Here is a 17,667-nt window from a genome sequence, read left to right as displayed (position 1 = left end):
GAATAGTATAATAAATATTTATGATAAGTATCATGTACTATCTGGGTACGACATGACGAGCTATAGCTTATCGATGCAGGAAGGGTGGCAAATGATTGACACCTGAGAACGATTAAACAGTGAGATTTAATAATAAAAATAGTTTGACAGAGCAATCGATTCAATGGAACATTTGATAACTGATTACAGAATCGTGTGAATGTGTTTTTAAAGATCGGGGCACGAAATTACGAGTAAACACGTACGATATTAAGGGTTCCTTCGCTTTACTGTTATCCATAATAAGAATTCAAAATTGGCAGCATTGTAGTAATAATGATAATTATTACAATTAGCGTTACTCTCGCTAGACGCGAATTACTTACAAAACAGTTTATATCATATTTGTACGAATCATATTTTTGTTCACTCGCTCACACTCGCTTCTCACTCTCACACACACTTTCGCTCGCGAGACACACTTTTCGCTTTTCTTCCTCTTATCTTTCTCTTTACTCTTTTTTTCATTTATTATAGGAATATTATTTAAAATCAGTCTTGTGGTTGAGATATATTAGGTGTATGGTGAGGTAGTGTCAGTTTCATAGTATACGTACAATGCCGCTTGACTCGCTGTTGTTTGCGCGCTGTACATTGCGTATCGAGGCAACGTGGAACGGCAACGTATGCGGCGGCGTCAATCGAATCGAACGCGGTATCGTTGACGGAGATTTGGATCGCCGGTAACGATCATCGCATCGGCGGTATCGCGGACAGGCGCGTAACGTTCGCGACGAGGCGGTCAAGCGGCTGGTTCCGCGTTCCTCAGCCGTATAATCGATTATCACTATTATCTATTACTTCGTGAGACCGTGTTCCATTTTCTTTACCGCTTTTACCGTAGGCATAAGGTCTGAATTTGTACCGTGTTATCGTCAATGCGCGTGCGCGCCGCGCGCGCGCGGGCGATCCGAGCCGATGCGGAACGCGCGGCGGAACAGGGAGGCGAGATAGCGCTTATTGTCGCGCGCCACGAGCTTTTCCGGGCTTTTCGGCGCAGTCGCGAGAGAGTTGGCACTTGGCACACTGGGATATGCGATATGCGTCGCTGATGCTGTGTACATACGTACAGGGCCGTCCCGCACGCGCTCGGACTCGCGCACGCGCGCGCGCGCGCAACGATTGGCCGTATAAAATTATAGATAGAATTTAGTTACATATAGATATAAAGAAGTATACACAATCGTACATTCTCTTATCCGCTGCCACTGGGATACGGAGTACGGAGCTGGAGTCGATGCGCTTTGGGACTGCAGAGCGATTGCCGGATCACGGAAATCGTTACGTTCGATCAAATTCAATGAGTGAACGTGTTCGCTTATCTTAAAAAAATAAAAAAATAATAATAAAGAACTGAATCTGTCGCGAAACGCGAGAACAAGATGTAAGGAGCAGGCGATTATCAGAATTCATTAATAAACGTCAGAGTTTAATTCGTTAAAGCGTTTGCTTATACTGTGTACACTGTTAAATATTGGAGAATCAAATTTAAACTAATTTCGCGAGGCACACGGCGTTTTGTTATTTTTAACCTCCATGCTTGCGTTAAAATTTGTTCTTTCAGCACAAAGCATGTGATTAAAAAAACAAGTGTATCCAAATTAACCCATTTCCACGATTGAGTTGCTTAGTTTCAAAACAATGTTCGCATTAAGGTTTATTGATATTTACTAGTAGTAAATAATAAACTAAATTTGAGTCAATTTAATACATTTCATGAATTAAATTGTTCAATTCCATTGTTTTAATTAAATTAATGATATATTGAGCAATGATTCGAAGATAATTCAAATTGCGTACAATTCAACGTGACGAGTTTAACAGTGTAAGTGTAGAAAAAAAGAAAAAAATCCGCGCTCCGTTACGGTGGAAGTGTATCAATTGGTTTCTCCTACGAAGCTGTCTTGTGATTCTATAAAATCATTAGCTATGCCGGTGCACGTAATAAAAATTTTTAATTACGTATGTTCACTGGTGCGATTTTACAGGTCTAAAAAATATAAAATCGCCGCGCATCGGTCATTATTTTATAAAATAAAATCATCGATCGTCAGTGATGAAATTAAACAGTTATGTCCAGTTATGCTGTTGTAATATCACCAGCGAGGGAGATTGGAATTTAGACAATTTATAAAATCATACGTAATTACGTAAGAGAGTGTTGGAATTTTTTTTATTCGCCAGAATAGTCAGCGATTCTATAGAATAGTTAGACATTTTGTAGGATCACCGAATTAGGCGTGTTTCCACCATAACCCATTGATACAGCTAGAATTCATATATACGGTATAGATAATCCTCTCCGTTTTATATATATATAAGTTTCTCTCTATTATATATATATACACATATATATTTTTCAATATTTTTTTTCCAAGCAATCCAAATATCCAAATGATTTCGTATGCCCCGATCATTCGTCTTGTTTTTTTAGTATTTTAAGTAGATCGTCCTTTGTATTTCTGTTACTCTCTGTCGTTGAATCTAGTAATCATCGAGAATATTTTGTATATCTTTATTACTCGCGCAACATCAGTTCTGTTTTCTATTCCGTGTATTTCGATTCCCATATCCGTACAACGTACTCCCAGATCGAACACACATCGTATTAATACATTACATTACTATTCGACACAAATATATATATTTGTAATATGTATACATAGTTTTTGCACGTAGTTAAGAGTAAGAGGACAACAACAATAATGATTACAGTAGAACAAGCGATAACTTTACTCGTTAATCACGACGCTTAACGTGATTCTCTCGCCTCGTCGATATCTCAGATATTTTCGTGACTCAGGTTTGCTTATTACAAGAAGAAACGAAAAGAAGTAGCGGGCCGGGGTGTCCCGCGGGCACACCATCCGGGCAGGAACGTAAGTTACAAACAGCGCGTTCGGAACTAACAACCATTAACTAGGAATCGATATTTCTCAAGGTACTCTTGCATTCAACATCGCGCAAAGCGCATCCGCGCGAACACCGCGAGCGGAAGTCGGATAATTCGATGCGCGCGTCACGCTGAAAGAATCCTCTTCGGCTCACGGTAACCGCGCGGTCGCGCGATCGACGTCGAACGTTAGGAACAAAACTAGGACGTGGTATTCGGTTATTCGGTTTTTGATTCCCGACAATTGCCAATTTGCCGATTTCGGAGTCGACCGTTCGTCGATCGTTGGACTCCGACGTTGTGACTCGCGTTGGAACGCGCGTGGAGTGTCATTCTTCCATAACGCTCGGGAGGGAGACGTGACTGGACGGGAAGAATGTTTTTGCTCAAGCATCTAAAAATTTAGCTAGATACAGATAGATACATATAGCTAGAAAAATTTAACTTCAATTTAGCTAGATACATTTGCAAATAATTTTAATGCGCTATTAATCAAATTAATTACATAGGACGGTCAAAGTGATTGCTAGAATGTTAAAACTTTTTGCAGTATTGTTCATTCCGCTTGGAGGGTCCTTCATAAGTACTTCGATGATCCAATAAAATTATTTTTAGGCCTGTATCTATCGAAATTTTTAGGCACTTTAGCAAGGCGCAAGTCTTTCCGTCGTGGAAAACGTGCCCTATCACCGTGGACATTGGTACTGAGAAAGTGACAATGCGAATCGACGCGCCCTGGAGCATCTCCTAAAATACTGAGCCGATGGACCGAAGACGATGCGATTTCGACCGGTTCAATTCTCGATGCTCGCGCGAGGATACACCGTATGCCGTTCGTTAGCGTTCGCGAACGGGCATAGAGATCGCTTTCGTATTCCCGCGGGCATCCGAAACATTTGAACATGGCGAAGTCACGGCTGCGTCTAGTTTAGTTGATTCCGAAGAGACGCTGCTCCGAGGGCGCGCTCCTTCGCGTCGCGGTAACGAGGTAATCGGCACCTGTGATCGGGCCGCGTGACGAGGGAAGGTTTTTGCCTGGAACGCGCGCGCTCTCGACAAGAGAACTCTTCCTCCTGGGGCGCCACCGTTGCGATTAATCGCGGCGCCTCTCCCGTCTCGCGGGCCCCGGTCCGATACGTCGTACTCTCCGTCACCCCTCTGTCGGGTCACCTGACTGGCGCGAGGACCGGCCGACAACCGGTCCCCTTATTGCGCACGCTGACCACAAGCAAATTCGTTAAGCGCTCTCCTGTCACGGCATCATCGCTCGTTTATCCCTCATGTCCCAAGATGAAAGGTAAAAATGAGTTGGAAGAGGAAAAAAATCGGGCGCTACACTTGTAACTTAACTCCACGCGCGGTCCTTCGCTCGAGTGTGATCGAGATTTGCATGGGACGTCGCCTCTTATATACAATAACATACTTGGGGTTTCAGGGTTGAAAATTTGCCTTTTCTTCCGGGGCACGAGGTCGGAACCATCTTAACCTCTGTCGCCTTCCGCGTGGTCTCACGCGACCAGTGAAAACCGTCCTGATGCGACGGTGTCGACGTAACGGGCGCATTCAGCAGAGGTAACGTCTACATTGTTTCGCGAGATTCCAGAATGCGAGTCATTGAGATTCTATTGTCACTCTGCTGTCGCCGAGTTTCTCGGCGACGATATCAACTACATTCCGAACCGCGTTTATCCCGGGCTCGCTGCTACCAGCCAATGAACAATTGGGAAATTGAATCAGTCAATGAAGAATTAAAAAAAAAAAGCAACTTGTAATTATATTTGCAGGTGAAAAAATTAATTTTAATCAAATTTGTATGGAAATTAGACTAGATCTGAAAAATTATCAAATAGTTTGTAATTTATTATTTTAAAAGCTTATTATTTTAATATTCTTCTTAAACATCATTCACTAGCGATTGTTCAGCGCCTGATGCAGTGATCCTGTGTCGCGATAACGGGATGCGTACGAATAAGCTTCACGTTTCCGCTTCAAGTTTCTGAACCGTGAAACTGCTGTCTCTCTGCGGAATGTCACCAACAAAATGAATACATAAACGAATTGACGAGAAGCAATATATTACATCTTTCTTAAACTAATCTACGAACAAAAACTATGATATAATAATGAAACAAACAATGTTAATACATGACTCTGATGCAGAGAAAAAAGAAAACTCGATCGTACGGAAATTTGCGAACTTTTGCTGACAATGTGCATTTGCTGAGACGTTCCACGATACGCGCAAGGGAGAGAAAAAAAAAGGGAAATAGCACAAGAGCCACGATCGAAACAAATAGAAAGATTGTGGACAGATTTAACGTTCACCTGAAATTAACGAAAAAAAAAAAAATGTTTTACAGGAGCTGCTGAATGGAAATTCATGTGGTGCTTGTTGTAAGATTTTCGTTTGAGTAAGGAATACCTAAGAAAATTCTGCACACGATGTAATGATTAATTTTAATTGCTTTCTTTCTTTATCTGCTTGGTGAAAAAACTTTAGGTCAAGTTTCGATAAAAAGAGTAAACGAGTAAAAATGAGAACGAAATGAAAGAAGTTAAAAAAAATGTCGAAAAAAATGAAAGGTTTTACGTCATATATGTCCTGAGAAATCAAGGAAGAAGTTAATTTGTAAACGTTGTAAAATGTTTTTTCGATACTTTATATGGAAACAAATTCACGTGACAGAGTGGTATTAAGCAAAACTTTGGAATAAGCACCGATTCACTCACGCGATTTTAAACAGCTCCTTTAGTGATCGTCACAGAAACTGCTGGCTTTAACATATGTTAAAAAGCGGAAACTTTAAATGGGCAAGATTGCAGATTCGTTGGAATTCAGGCTGTGCGTGCTTTTGCTTCTCCATTCTTGCGCAATGATCGAACGAAACAAATAAACGAAAGCAATTTAGAGCAACTGTGTGCGAAATACATTATCTGTCCCTTCCTCGGGCTTTCTCGAGTACTTTCTCGGGCTCTTTCTTTGTTTCTATCGAGAATAGCGGGTTTAGATTCTCAAGCATTATTTTACAAAAGAAAGTAAAGAGAAATGGGAGCACTTTTTCATTTTCAAAAAGGCGTTACGAGATCTGCACGAACAATATGTCTCTAGGTAGGCCTTGAAAGTTCAGTGCCAAAAGGAAAAATTTACTTTTCCCGTCTCTAGACGTAAATCAAATGAGTATTCTCTACAAATAATTCTTAAAGAAACCCGAAAGGGGGAAAGGGGGTGGAATGCGAAGGGAACCTGAAAAGGGAGACTAGTTCAATGCTATTCGGCGAAAAATTTTTTATGCGACGTGTCACGCAAAAAAAACTGGTTCGCAAAAGACGCGCGCGCGCCAGTTGCGATCGAAAGGGAAAAAAGAAGTCCGATGTAAAAAAAGCTTACATCTTTTTGAAAGGATTACACGACGAGACCGGGTGCGGGGGTCCGAAGGATAGGAGGCGGAAATCGGAGAAGCAGATCTCGATTATGCGCACCTCATTCTCTACGATCAAGGCGAAAACTGGAGGAGGTAACGGAGGTGGAGATGGGTCTTGAATTTTAAATCGACTCGCTCCGCTCGCCGATTATGATTTTCCGGTTTGCCAAACCGCCCGAGAAATACTCGTCACTTGAAGAAAAAAAAGGGGGGGGGGGAGAAATGGAGAGAACGTGTTCACCGATTGTTAATTCAAGAGCGTTGTCTCGAAGGTATAATTTCTTGACTTTTGCGGTGAACAACAATCAACGTCTGTCAACGTAGGGAATAAAAGGTATATCGTGCTTGGAACGTCTCGAGCACACGCGAATGTTGAATCGATTTGGCGATCTCGTTCGAAAGGGCAGTTCGCCCGATCGAGAGAGAAAGAGATAGCGCGGCCAACAGATCTCCGCGGACAAGGGGAGAAGGGGGGAGAAAGGAAAAAGAAAACGTAACAACGGACGAGTAAGTAGTACAAACGCAAGTGGACAAGCGTAGCCGGGGGAACGCGCGAAACTCGCGACAGCGACAGTGGACCGACGGACCGTCGTCACTCTCCTCCCCGCTACTTTTTACTGTCAGAGGAACTTGTATACCAGTATATCCAATCCAAACGGCTATATTCTCTCCTTCCCTTTCGTGGTAAGCAAGGCGCTCACGGCGCTCACTCGCGAGGACGCTCATGTCCTTCCCTTCATCATTATTTACCTAACTACATTTACGCCAAGTTTTTCATCAGGTTGTCGAACAAAAGACATTAACAGTTACCACAACGATTAACTAAACACGAATTCCTCTTTTCTTTTTCTTTTGTTTTCCTTACTTTTGACTCTCTTCTTCGATGCGAAACTATGTACACGACAAAGACTTGGCGGGCGCTTCTTCAAACGCGATCGCGTCTTGCGACAGTTGCGACACGGCTCGTCCCATGTAACCCGTATCAAGATCTATCACGTGAGACGTATGAGACGTACGAGGCGACGCGGCGACGGTGTGCCGCCGTACGAGAGAATGCCGTGTAAATAGCACCCTTACCGTATCAGCAGACGGTGTTGAGCAGAGTACGGTGAGGGGGCTGTTTAAGTAGTTTCCTCTACGTACACCGTCGAGACTTCACTAGGAGGCGTGATCACTATCGATGACCACTTGCTGACGATGAGCGCGGGAGCGCCTCAGGAACATGGTCGCCTCATCCTCTTCGTCGTTCTCGTCCAGATTGGTCTCGTTGCTCACGTCCTCGTTGCTCACGTCGGCGTTTAGCGAGGAGTTGTTGCTGCCGCCGGAGTGCGATCTGCGTGACGACGATTTGTTCATGGACAAATCCTCGGGTTCCGTTTGCACCGGCAAAACGACCGGGGCTGGATTCAGCGGCATCGAGGCCGGGTACACGGGACCGTTCAGCTCGGGATTAATTCGCAGATGACGGGCCAGTCTGTTGATCGGCGTGATGTACTTTCTGCTGGCGTTGAGCGCGATCCCTTCCGCTTCTTCGTCTCCTGGCGCCTGCTCCCCCCCGTCCATGTCCACGTCGACGTCAACGTCGACGTACTCCTCCGAGTCGAGCTCGTCGCTGTTCAACGACGGAGGCGAGCCGGCGTCCGGCGGTGACTCCTGCGTCGCGTTACCGCACTTGTGCTGCTGCAAATGGTGCCGCCGTCGGAAACGCATTTGACAGCTCTCACACTCGAACGGCTTCTCGTTCTTATGTATCAACATATGCGCCTTCAGCTGATTTGAATCGCTGAACCTGGACGTGCATACGTCACAGGCGTATGGCCGTTCGCCCGTATGTACGCGTAGATGGCGACGGAGATTCGCCACCTGGACGAACTTTCGCTCGCAATACTTGCATTTGTAAGGCTTCTCGCCTGTGTGGAGTCGCATATGCGTCTTGAGATGATGGTCCCGGGTAAATCTGCAAAAGATCCACGTTCTACGATTATCGGCTGACTTTGCGATTCTAATGATTCTGGCATGAAAGGCACATCAGAAATATCAAATATATCAAATATTTACATTTATTTGTATTATCTATATATATATATATATATTTTTTTTTTTTCTGTGTGTATAGTGTGAATCAACTTTTAAGCGTGTTCTCTTTAAATCAATATTACTTGACATTAATGTGTTTCTAAAGAGATTCTATTGAAGAGTTATAATTTATTGTTAGAATAACACGCGAAGATCGATTGCTCTTACCTTTTTTGGCATTCTCGGCACTGGAAAGGTTTTTCGCCCGTATGCGTACGTTCGTGATTCTGCAGCACGTGCTTGTAACCGAAGGATCTCTGGCATACGCCGCAAGTGAAAACCTTATCTTTACTGTCTTTCGTCGTCTCGGGACTGATGGAAGGACTGACCGGGTCTCCGCCTTCCGTCACAGCCTCCGCTTTCGATTTCGTGGGTTTCCTTTTCGCGGCGCGACCCCGCCTGACGATTCTGTCATCGTCGTTGTTGTTGTCGCTGTTATCGTTATTGTTATTATTGTTATTGTTGTTGTTATTGTTATTTCGCCGGGACGTGGGCTTCGTGTTGGGAGCCGAGGACACTTCGGTGGGCGGTGGGCGAATGGGAGATGGCGGCGAGGACGCTATTCGCGGTATCCAACTGCCAAAGAGATCCTGCGAGTAGAGCGACGGGGACGTGGCCAGGGTAGCGTGTAACGATATGGGAAGTCGAGTCGCGGCAGCCATCATGGCTATCCTCATCCTCGCCTGATTCGCGCTAGCAATTAGCTGCTCCTGGGTTATCGGCAGTCCTCCTGTCGCGGGATCGAACATGGGAAACATTCTTTGCGGCGCGCTGTCGACCTGAGTGTTGTTCTCGGGGTCCTGCATCATGTGCTGACTGATCAGGAGTCCTGCACTTTAATAAGGAAACATATAATACCGCGCGTGCAGCGAAGAAATCACAGATGTGATTACGCAATTACGTTTCACGGAGATTCCGAACTGACGGAATTACCGACATTATGACTTTACGAAACACAAAAAAAGAATTTTTAAAACATGTTTATATTTAAAGTACACTTTTAAAATACACACAAGAATAAATCGCGAGATACTCACAGTTTAAACTCAAGAAAGAAAGAAAGAAAGAAAGAAAATTCAAAAATCACCGATATATCGTAATATTTTTTAAATCCGATGATTATAGTAGTATAAAATATACTGTAAGCGACGGAAGAAATAACGGAGCCTTTGTGAGATTCAAACTCGGAATTCCTCGGTTCTCATTCTTAGTATTCAGGTATATTTCTCTCATGATTATTCCGATAGTCCATCATTATCTAATCTATCGGCTTTATGGTCCTACATTCCTACAACACTTTGTCACTCGTGTCTTGGCGTGAAATGCGAATGTACGTGAACAGGTAATCATTTGGGGAATATCAAAGATATTCCTCAGCACCTCGTTATCCCTGTCGGGACAATCTGGCGAGGTTAGCGATCACCTGAACGAGGGAATAGATATCGGATAATCTTGCGAGAGAATGTGTACGATCTGCGCGAATCCAAAGACCTCTTTCTCTGTCAGTTGTTCCCCGCGCGCTTCTTCCTCTCTCTTCCCTACCACTCTCGACTTGCCCTCCCACACATGTCGCTCGCACGTGAGGTTACTAGATCCTCCTCCATTCACTCACACTCTCGGCTACGCGAGAGTTCATTCATAAGGCTCCGGCTATCCACCTACGCGCCGACAACGTACCCGCCTCTTCGACTCGGGGCCAACGACTTTATCGGCGTGCGAGAATATTCGCGCTTATCAGAATGTCGATGTCTTGAAATCGACGAGAATATCCGCATGGAAGGAATGATTTTGCTGAAATATCTAAAAATTTAGCTGCACACACAGAAAAATACTATCCTAAGAAAAGCGATTACGGAATTTACTTTTCTTCTTTCAAGTAGTGATTATCTTCAACAAACAATATCTTCTCGATAATAATCTTAAAATAGTTTTAAAACATATTTATCACAAATTTTAGAAAAACTCACTATCAGGATACTAAAAGAAAAAAGAATTAATATTTTTTCGAGAAGAATAATTTAAAATTTGAATAATGAAAGGTCAGAATAATAAACAAACCAAATTTTTATTTTAATTTAAAGAAGGTAGAAAGATGTAAAGGCGAAAATCAGTAAATTTTGCCTCGTTAATATAAAAATAGGAATCAACTGAATAAAATCCTTTTGTGCATCATTCATACTATATGCTAACAATAAAAAAAATTTCAAAGTCCAACCAAATATCAACATATGTGTGGCCGTTATAGTTTGATCCGTCGCACGGTATAAATCATGGTTTTGCAGAGATTAAAGTGTGATATAGTTGATATTTATTTGAACTAAACAGCATTATGTTTCGAAAGCTTTTTGTTATATGAATAAGAAATCCAGTAAAGATTAACATATATAATTGACTATAGCGAGTTTGTAAAAAATTTAATGCTTCTGAACTTGAAAAAAATATCATGATACATTTGTTTATTCTCGAATTTATCTTTGTAAAAGCATTGATTTATGCCGCGCGATGAGTCAGGCTGCAACAGTTTCATGTGTTAAACGTTAATGTTTTGTAATTTTAAAAATAAATTTTTAATCCACAAAAGAATCTCATATTTAATTCATTCTTATACTTATATTAACAAAAGTCAACGTTTTCCCGACTTTTCTGTTACAAAATTTTTCTCCTTCAATATTTTTGCTAGAATATTAAACTTCATAGAATTAAAAATATATTTTAAATAAATTTGATACTTATAATGAACTTGTGATATATTTGCAGGATAAATAAACTTGTGAAATATTTGGAACAAAAAATATTTACTTATAAATACGTATAGATGCAGTATATATCTTTGCGTGTGCAAATACAAATCCAAAAACAATTTTATTGAACAAATTCTTAAAATAATTATGTCGGATGCTAAAGTAACATTTTATCAATCAGTTTCAGTGTTCTACATAATTATTTTGAGAATCCAATAAATTATTTTCAGATTTGTATCTAGTAAATTTTCAGATACTTTTTATATTTTTGAAGAGAGCAAAATTGTTTATTCTGTGCTAGTATAACAATAAATTTGCAGTGTCTTGATTAGTGTCCCAACAATTAGAACACAGATTTTGATAATTGATTGAAAAATTTCAATTTATTGAAAAATTATTTATGAAAGACACTATTCAAACGTTAGACGTCAATTTTGATCAAATTTGTTGCATTAAAAATATTCTTGAAACGAAAAATAATAATGACAATTTTATTAAAAAATTTGTCAACGTATTGACAGTTGAAAAACAATATAAAAATGTAAATAGCGCCTATCAAACTGCAACCACGGCTACGACTTAGTAGATTAAATCCATCATGCGTCTTGCACTGTTTGAATATATCATTTTTTGTTGATACTAACATATAAATGTGTTTACAATAGAATTTGAGTATTTTTATTAACTATATAAATATTTAACATAAAAATGATAAAATTAGTAAAATTAATCACAAAAATGAGAAAAGTTTAGGAAATTTGATATTTTAAACGCATTAACTTTTATTTGTTACATCGTGTTTGATGTAATGAAACTCTGTGTTTTATGCACTTTTACGTAAATTATTACTATTGTAAAGATTACGTGAAAAAATTTAAAATTTTTAAACATATATTACTTTATGTATATATATATTACTTATTTATTTATATTGTTACATAATATTGCGCATTCACATATTACATTTTAATTTCCTATAACAACTTATATTCAATGTATACAATAATATATGTAACGGATAATATAATTCTCGTTTAAACAAATAAAAATATTAATCTTTTTACGTTAGATGTTTATATTAATTAGTAAAAGTACTCAAATGTTGTACATTCCATTGTTATAAACAAATTTGGTGCGTTATTGACAATAAAAGATAATATATCCAGATTGTACACAATACGCGTCTAATCGTATTTAATAAAGTGGAATGAGTTGAAATCCAACAATAAGTGCTATTCACATTTCCAAATTATTTTTTAATTACCTTGATCTCGATGTTTGCCGATAAAATTGGCATTATATTTTTCATTATCGGATTATGTTCAGAAACACAAGTTTCGTCAAAATCACCCTGTAACGATTAGACGATGTCTCTTGTTAGTTATTTATTCACTTAATTATAATTATTACGAGATAATGAAGAAAATGTACAATGAGAATATACTCTTCGAATCAACGTACAGAACGTACAGAAATATAAGGGATATGACGTAAATTTATATTTCTAAGATTAGCAATCTTGAGTTTTGTTCTCTGATAAATGTGCGCGATTAGTTCATGATCGAGCGGACATCGGAGCACGGGTTGCTGCAAGTCTTCCTTTTGAAAGTCACCTACGTGGCGAGATCGCAGCTTTTAAAAGGTTGCTGTTACGACGCGAATTGACGTCACACGAGGCACACCTTCGTCAGTTAATTTTTAGGGGTTTCTCTCATACAACCTAAAGATATTTGGTACGAGAATTTCGTAGGAAAACACTCCGACGGGCGTTTACGAAATCCGTAAAACGAAGTACTCCGAATGATATATATTTTTCAAGCCGCTCTTAACCTTCCCCAAGGCCGCATCTCGTTATTGTCAATTAAAAAAAACTTTTTATCAATTTTATTAAAAAGTATTTCGTAGATCAAGAATCTATCGGTACTTTATTTCTTTATTTTGAATTTTATGCCTCGTGTTTTCCCTTGTTCGTAAAATTGCGTATAATATAAGGAAACAGTAACCGACAAAGATCCACATTCGAGCGCCGTTAATTAATGGAGTATTTAGAGAGTGTAGTTGAATCAATAAGGGTGCGTACGGTGTCTCCTACTCCCGTTACCCTAAAATTCCCTTAACGACGACCGGAATCCTTACAGCCTACGACGATCGCCGTTTCTTGGCAACGCGACGCGAGGAGTACCGCCCCCGCTTTTGCGTCTACTCCCTAATTGGTCGCAACCCTTGTAGCTCTATCGCGAGTACTTTCTCTTGAAGACCCTCTCACAAGCTAGACTCGCGCGCGCGTCTCAAATTAAGTCATATATTCGTATTTATTCGGTTTTATCGGGAAGATATAATATAGATAAGCTATGTTTACGCGGTTGACAAAAATCAACACAATACTTACATAGAAAAAAATTAGTTTTATATCTACATTGCCTTATATATATGTAGCCCTGGAAAAAATTACTAAGCGCCTATATTTTTTTTTCATCTATCTGGAATTTCTTTTATCTGTATTATTTCATATTTACTAGTGACGTTATGGACAAGTTTAAAAGATTATTGTGTGAGTGACACAAAGGATAAATCATATTTTAATTTCTGCTTAAATCGTTCCACTTAAAAATATTTGAAAATACTTTTGGCAAACGCTGTATATACGAGCAAAAATGTAAAACCTTTACAAAATTTTATAATTTTAAATTTCAGTAAAATATTATATATGTATTTCGATATTATAATAGACATCAAAAAAGCAAATGTGAGCAAATATTTTAATTCTGAGTTTGAAGATATTGTTTTCTTTTATCTGTTTTCCTCTGATTCATGAAAATTATTATTGAATGAAAATAAATATAATTTTTAAGTTATAAACTTTTATCGTGTAAGAGAGTTACGTATCTTAAAGATTATCAAATTTGTTAAAGAAAATTTTATATTCTTGCTAATATGTGAGACATTGATGATTTTTATCAATTATTTTTTGTTTATTAAAAATTAGGACAATGTAAGTTCATTGCGTATTAACCGACGGAAGAACGGAGCATCTACAAATTTAGCTGAGTATAAATCTGAAAATAATTTTGTTGAACATGTTAAAATAATTACACAAAAAATTAGTGTTAAATTAAAACTAATATATTAAGTTTAACGCAATAATTTCATATATAAGCAACAATATAAAATTAAAAATAAAATACGGTAAATGAGAATCCAGCGCGAACGACGGCGCTCGCGTACAATTATATTTTATAAATTAATAAAAAAATAATGTTAAAAATTATGAAAATTATTATTGAATAAATAAAAATATTTTTCTTGATAAAAAAGTTATAGTATAAAAAGTTTATCTATATAAGCGAATCATGTCTCTTTAAGATTATCAAATTCATCAATTTTAATTGATACTCGCGGGCCCAGTAGACCCGGAAAATTTTTTTTAATTGTGCGTCAAATCTCCCGATAGTGTTGCGGAAAACTATTTATAATAAATGTTATTCACAATCTTACATTATACACAATTGTATTGCTCAAATTTTGGCTTTCAAAATGAGAACATTTTTCAGTTACATTAAATTTGAGCAAAGATATATTAATTTAAAGTTTCGTCGAGTACATTGTACTGATGAATACAGTGAAGATAATTTTGGAGCAAATTAGGTTTAAAGAAGATTTACGTTTTTACTTATGTATATATGAGACAGTAATTATCGATTTGATACTAATTCTTTTTTTGCATAATATACGAAATTTCTTTTACAATAATGGTAAAATCACTTTAGGTTTTCACATAAAGAAATTAGAATGCCGACAGAGAAATCACGTTCATTGATACATTTGTAGGTACTTTTTGTCGGTACTTTTTGAGGGCAGATTTTTTCCGCACAGCTTTGAAAAGCGGTTGAAAGTTTAGAAAGATGTGTTTCCGTCTAACCAGTTCCTATGTGTCACACAATTTTTCTAAGTAACACAATCTTTTTTTCTCTTCTTTCGCTACGCAACGTTCTCGTCAGATGCAGGAAAATTATAAAATAAGTACTTCCGTTTCTTAATTTTGTTAGCCGCTTTGTAGATGCTCATTGTCTTTGGATTTTGTCTAAAAATATTTGGGTATCATTTTAGTGGACGCAAGACATGTACATCGCGGCGTTTCTACAAATCTTTATTATAAATATTGAGGCGTGTAGCTCGTAGAATACGAGTTTACCGTTAGGTACGACATACCTACATAACGAACCGGGAAGGTCGAGTTTCGGCTGGTTTAAGATGAGCGCGTTTGCGGAGACATCGGGAGATCGTTACGCGGGAGGGAGAAGCGTGCCGGGCATTCCGAAGCAATCGCGCTGATTATTTTTAGAACGGTCGCCTCGCACCGCGTTCGCGAGTAATTCGCGAAATCACGGATTTCATTTTTCGAACGATCTTCCCCTTTCCGCGCCGGGCGATTTAGCCGAGTTTTCCCCCCCTGAGGCCTATCGACGTGTTTACGACGTGTCACACAACGTATACGTGCGCCGGTATCGCGCCGTGGAGATGCTTTTAGATTCTGGCGATACGCCAGGAAATCGCACGACTCTTAAGAAACTACGAAATTGCTCTCTTCTCGCCTCTGCCCCTGTCCCCCTTTCCCTTCCTCACACTCTCTTGCTCTATATATATTAAAGCGCCGACGCACCACCTACATTTTCACTTTCATTCGAGGCCAACATCCGGCAGATCGTAAGATGTGCGAATCAAAAAAGAAGAGGGAAACAATGCGAGGTCGCCGTAACAACATTCTAACGTCACGTGATATAACAGTTGTTGCCGTGCTCCGCCGGAGGCGAGTAAAAGAGGTGATTTAACTCTCGAGCACTATTTACATCTTTCTTTTACATTATTATTGCTCCGGGCGAAAGTTTACAAAATCGAGAATTTCTTTTTTACATTTTCAAGAATTTTCCAAGTACTTTTCTTTCCATTTCTGTAGGTTGCAAGGTGTTGGAATGGCTGATCTAACGTCACTTTAATGCAAACAGCATCTTTTTGAATGCTATTTCAAAGCATCCGAATTTTAATAACGAAAACTGCTAATCTTGAAATAGCACTTGTGGAGACGGGGAGGGGGGGGGGGGGAAATTTGCCTGCGGTAGCTCTCTAGGATTAAATAGAGCCGGAACCGTTTGTGTGCAAAAAGGTAGACGTTAAAAATGACGGTCGTAGGGTTAACATAAAATGCGGATGAAAAATCGTTTACAGTAGCTCTCCGGGGTTAAATAGCCTCGGAGCCCGTTTCTGCAAGGGGTAAACGTTAAAAATTACGAGCGTCGGGTTAACGTAAAACCGCTGAGAGAGAGAGGAGAAACTAAACTTTACTAAATAACGTATTGCCGAAAACAAAGGCGAGCACGGCATTAAATTTTGCCACGACGGCCGCAGCGGAGTTAATAAAATTTGTCGACAGAGATCGGCACGGTCGGGTTGCCTTTCAAGACTATCTGTGCGATTTCCATGGTCTTTTCGGCACTTTTCCTTTGTGCAATTTTCATAGAGGAAAAAGGAAATAAAAGAGAAAAGGGTACCTGCATAAATCTGCACTTCGCGCAGGCAAGACAATGCCATGCTACACGATGCTCCGTGGTGGCTCCGTCCTCACTTTGACATCTCGTGCGTTCTCTCCGAGCACAGGCGTGATCACTAACGGCGAGATGATGATGCGGAAACCGAGACGGAGACGACGACGACAACGACGACGACGACAACGACGACGACGACGATGACAACGACGATGCGATTTAATCGATGGCGCGATTAAAACAAGAGATCGTCGCCGGTCGGTACTCTTGTTTGTTCTCCCGTGACAGAGGAGGAAACCAACAACCCCGAGATAGAGAGAGAAAGAGAGAGACAGAGGGAAAGGGAGAGGGAGAGAAATCCAAACACAAGTGACTTACTCCAGTGGAGATTGGAGAACTGTGAAACATCGGTACGCCGATCGCACGGGTGTGGTGTCGACGCACAGAATGAGTTCTGCGAAGGTAAGAAGGCCCGGCGCGCCCTTAGACAGTCAATCGCTTATCCCAAGTACTAACTGTCGTGCACGAGCGGAGCGAGGAATCGCTACGAGATCACGCGGGCGACGAACCGCTACCACCGACGAACGATACCGACTCCGGGCTGACCTTACCCAATACTAAGTGACAACCAAGTTCCGCTCGCTAGTAGTCAAACATTTCCCCACCCTTGCGCATCCCGGTGGACGCCCCACCACGCGCCTTGGCAAGCTCCCCACCAGGCCGCCACAATCGTGCTACCCTCTCGAATCGCAACCCCGGGTGCGCGAGTCGAAACGCTCTTCGTCGCGCGAAAGATGGAGTAGAGAGAGAGAGAGAGAGAGAGAGAGAGAGAGAGAAGGAAAGTGGAGGGAGAGGAATAACAGTGCGAGGGAGTGGACGAAGAAAGAGAGAGAGAGAGAAATGAGAGGGTGAAAAAGACGTTATTGCATAGAAAGAGCAAACGCGAGAGAAGGACT

General features: G+C 40.2%; 1 protein-coding gene across 1 annotated transcript; it reads right to left on the bottom strand.

Moving 5' to 3' along the window:
• Positions 1–7,512: 7,512 nt before the first annotated feature.
• LOC105200714 (protein krueppel) lies at positions 7,513–17,356 on the bottom strand. Its single transcript, XM_011168384.3, has 3 exons — positions 16,718–17,356; positions 8,599–9,259; positions 7,513–8,311 (listed from the first exon to the last, which is right to left on the bottom strand). The coding sequence occupies exons 1-3, from the start codon at positions 16,755–16,757 to the stop codon at positions 7,513–7,515; spliced, it is 1,500 nt and encodes a 499-aa protein (XP_011166686.2). The 5' UTR covers positions 16,758–17,356.
• Between the last annotated feature and the right edge of the window lie 311 nt (positions 17,357–17,667).

Source organism: Solenopsis invicta, chromosome 2 (assembly GCF_016802725.1).
Source record: "Solenopsis invicta isolate M01_SB chromosome 2, UNIL_Sinv_3.0, whole genome shotgun sequence".
In the NCBI taxonomy this organism is placed as follows: Eukaryota; Metazoa; Arthropoda; class Insecta; order Hymenoptera; family Formicidae; genus Solenopsis; species Solenopsis invicta.
Note: the sequence above shows the minus strand (reverse complement) of the source record. Positions and strands in the feature narration are given on the sequence as shown.

Excerpts from the sequence above, each read along its gene's own strand:
- LOC105200714 (XM_011168384.3), bottom strand. The coding sequence starts at position 16,757 with ATGGCATTGTCTTGCCTGCGCGAAGTGCAGATTTATGCAG. Across the intron at positions 9,260-16,717 it reads CGAAGTGCAGATTTATGCAG|GACTCCTGATCAGTCAGCAC; the intron begins GTACCCTTTTCT and ends ATTAAAGTGCAG. Across the intron at positions 8,312-8,598 it reads TGCCGAGAATGCCAAAAAAG|ATTTACCCGGGACCATCATC; the intron begins GTAAGAGCAATC and ends GATCTTTTGCAG.